Below are 3,499 nucleotides of genomic sequence, written 5' to 3' on the forward strand. Positions count from 1 at the left end.
AGCTGTTGAGCTGTGTGATGTTACACACGAGGCCAGTTTCAGCAACTGTTTTTTTCTAAATAATCTCAAAGTTATCAAACCTCTGGATCATCTAAGAATAAACACATTTCTAAAGGTTTACAAAGAAGACTTGAGTAATAATGCTAAAAATTCAGATTTGCATCGATCTATCTGTCTATCTTGCAAGCACAAGAACAAGGATGACAACTGTTAAAGTAGCTAAAAAAAGTTAGTTTAGATTTTTTCCTAACATTTATTTTATTTAAAGATATAGAAAAACAACTTGGTTTATAGTAGTTTTAATGACTTTTCTAATCTAAAATGTAGGTGGGGTATGTCAAAAGTTTTTGCTGTTAGTGTATTTTCTCCGGGAAAAGCAATTTAAAAATACTTTGTGGACGGCTGAACCGGTCAAACAGGTTCCTGTACTCTAAACACATACCTGTTTCTTTCTCTTGCACTCACTTGCTCGGTATGGAACTTGATTACGTAGCTTACGGTGAAGAGAGCGAAAACTGAATTTATTACAGATAATTATTAGTTAATATATAACTGTTTGCAATGGCAGAGGAGTGTTTTGAAGACCTCGATCCATTCAACTGTCCCATCTGTCTGGAGGCACTCCAGAATCCAGTGACGATTCCCTGCGGACACAACTACTGCATGAGCTGTGTTAAAGACTACTGGGATAGAAATGGCAGCAAAGACACGGGCTACAGTTGCCCTCAGTGCAGGAAGACCTTCTCGCCTCGACCTGTCCTCAACAAAAACACCATGTTTGCAGAAGTGGTGGAGCGGTTTAAAAACACAGGCCTTCAGGATCCTCCACCTGCACGTTATGATGGACCTAGACGCACGGAGAGAGAAATCCTCACAGCAAAAAACTCCAAAAACGTCAAGATGTGTCCAGAAAGTGAGGATTTGTGCTGCAGGGCCCAGCTGAGATACCATAACAGTGACTACCCCAGAGAAAAGCACACAGTTATTGTTGTAAACGGGGAACCTAATGGAAATATTTGTTTGCAGCACAACAGGCTACCGGAGTTTTCTTGTCAGACAGACCAACGGTTCATCTGCCCACTGTGTCTTAATGAAGCCCACCAAGGACATGAAGCCTTTTCATTGGCACCTCAGAAGACAAAAACACTAGAGTGCAGTACGACTCTAGAGAAACGAGAGCACAGGAGTAAAGACAAAACAACTGGACATGGTATGGGACAATGTAAAAGGAGAACTCATGGCTCTAGGCATAGACATGGACACAGGAGCGGACAGACCCGGGGCTCACGTGCTAAAATAGGGCATCAAACTCACCGGCATAAAAGCAGTAAACACAGAGATAATTTGCATGGGCACAGTCATGGTGCTGGACACCAGAAGAGACGACTGGGAATCATGGTCATGACAGGACCTGGTACTAGAAGAACCTCTGCGGATCATTTTAAAGCGGTTTGAACCTTGATTTTGAGCACAATGTTACAAGTGCCATTTTGTTTTCTAGAGGAATGTTGCTGCTAGATTCAGACATGGACTGAAAGCTCGCGTCATTTATTTTGAGTCAGCAATCCATTTCTGGCATTTCTGGCAAACACCCAACACATCTAAAATAACTAATATCACATTTGTTATTAATATTGAAAACAGCCTGTTTTGAAGAGTTATGACGTTTCCTGAATGTTGTATCAGTTTTATTTTTTAGCACATGTATAAGGGATGTTTTTCTTTGCAGCTGCTTACTAAAATACTAATTACTAAAATTTTGTGACAACTTCAAATTAAATGTCCTTAACTGAATTATTTACTGTTTGTATTAATACAGTTTGGAATTTCCCATTTTTTCTCAATAAATAAATAAAATGATTATTCAGTATCTTTGGTTAAGACATTCTACTGGAAACATTCCCAAAACATTCAAATGAGAAGAAAAATGACATTAATTCTTGTTTTAGCGAAATTGACTGGTTTGTTTAAAAAAAAAAAAAAAAAAAAAGTACAAACACTTATGACAAGTATGAAAAAGCTACTTGTTTTCCATGTAAATTAAGTTCTTACCACATCAGTAAATAGTAACACACACACACACACACATATATATATGTATATATAATATTGTTTTAAGAATTTTTAGATAACTATAGTGAAAGGCTATGCAAATATACCAAGTAATAAATAATTTGCAGTGTACACATATCTTGTGTATTTTCTCTTCAAAAATTATTGTAATATGGTCACACTGGAAAACTTAAACATAAAATATCAAACTACCCAGTGAGAACATGGTCTGTTGTAAATGAACCTTGGAAAGGAGATCAGATCTGATACACTTCTTTCTCTACATTACTTCAGTTCAGATTGAAATAAAATCCCCTTCCATTAAACCTGAATAACATCTATCTCTCTATAGGCATGTATGGCTGAAGCATGTTTAATAACGACTCTGTAAACAGTTCTTTTAGTTATGCTCTTTAATTAGTCCTGGAAAACATGTAAGGCAAAATGGTCACATCACACACAAAAGCGTTATGAACTCTACGGTCCTCATGACCACACACAGTCCAACCAACCCAGAGTCAAGCACAGACACAGCAGCACTTCAGATTCTCAAAATTAAATGAAGAAAATTGATGGAGGGCTTTAAGAAACAAACAACAACAACACAAACAACCCGTGGTGCTTCTCTGACGTGCGTGGAGGGGGAGGAGCCTTAATGCTGATGGATAGGGGCGGGGTTTGAATTTAGAACCAATCAGTGAACAGGAATGTAAGCTGGTGCCTCTGATTGGCTCTTTAGTCAAAAAGCCAAGCAGGAAAATTGGAACTGTAATTCACAGACTGCAAACGGAGCCTTTTGTGACTCGAGAGCTTTCTGAAACGTCTCTAAAGTCACTATGGATCTTTATTAGTGCAAGTATGCATCCGAATGTACATAAAGAGTGCATTATTAAGAAAGCGAGATGTGTGCAGTGTGCATTTGCTAGACAAAGATAGACCTGTTACTCTGCATGTGTGGGAAACAGTCCACAATGACTCACTGTTTCTCATATGTGCCAGACAAAGAGAAGGAAAATACATCGGCCATATAAATTTAGAGCTAAAAGCCTTTCAAAGCTTCATTTCATTAGTGGTTTCATTAACGCATAAATTAATAAATACATTTCACATAGGCACACCAAACTGCACTATGTTTGCGTATCTAACATCCTAAATAACGTCTAGGCATGATGCGATTTAGCGCTGGTTAAGGCTGCATTTGCTGCAGGAATTCTGCCCTCTGCAAACCTGAGGGGCGTTTCCTGTTCTGGGAAAGCTATTGGATTGAGAGACTGAGGAAGGAAGCAGCTTGGCTCGATCCGAACCTCTCTGTGGCTCCCAGTCGCACAATTCCATATCCATGAGAGACCCTCGCACCTGCAGCTGAGCTCATTGTGGACCCGTTGTGAGCTCCAAAAAAAAAAAAAAAAAAAAGGACGAGGAAGAATACTCCAAACCATCACGTTAT

General features: G+C 38.9%; 1 protein-coding gene across 1 annotated transcript; it reads left to right on the forward strand.

Moving 5' to 3' along the window:
• Positions 1–561: 561 nt before the first annotated feature.
• Positions 562–1,534, forward strand: si:busm1-163l24.4 (uncharacterized protein LOC368754 homolog). Its single transcript, XM_059523581.1, has one exon. It carries the CDS (start codon positions 562–564, stop codon positions 1,453–1,455), a length of 894 nt encoding a protein of 297 aa, XP_059379564.1. The 3' UTR covers positions 1,456–1,534.
• Positions 1,535–3,499: the final 1,965 nt, after the last annotated feature.

This window comes from Carassius carassius, chromosome 1 (genome assembly GCF_963082965.1).
Source record: "Carassius carassius chromosome 1, fCarCar2.1, whole genome shotgun sequence".
NCBI lineage: Eukaryota > Metazoa > Chordata > Actinopteri > Cypriniformes > Cyprinidae > Carassius > Carassius carassius.

Bases quoted from the DNA above. Each gene is read 5' to 3' on its own strand.
- si:busm1-163l24.4 (XM_059523581.1), top strand. From the start codon at position 562: ATGGCAGAGGAGTGTTTTGAAGACCTCGATCCATTCAACTGTCCCATC.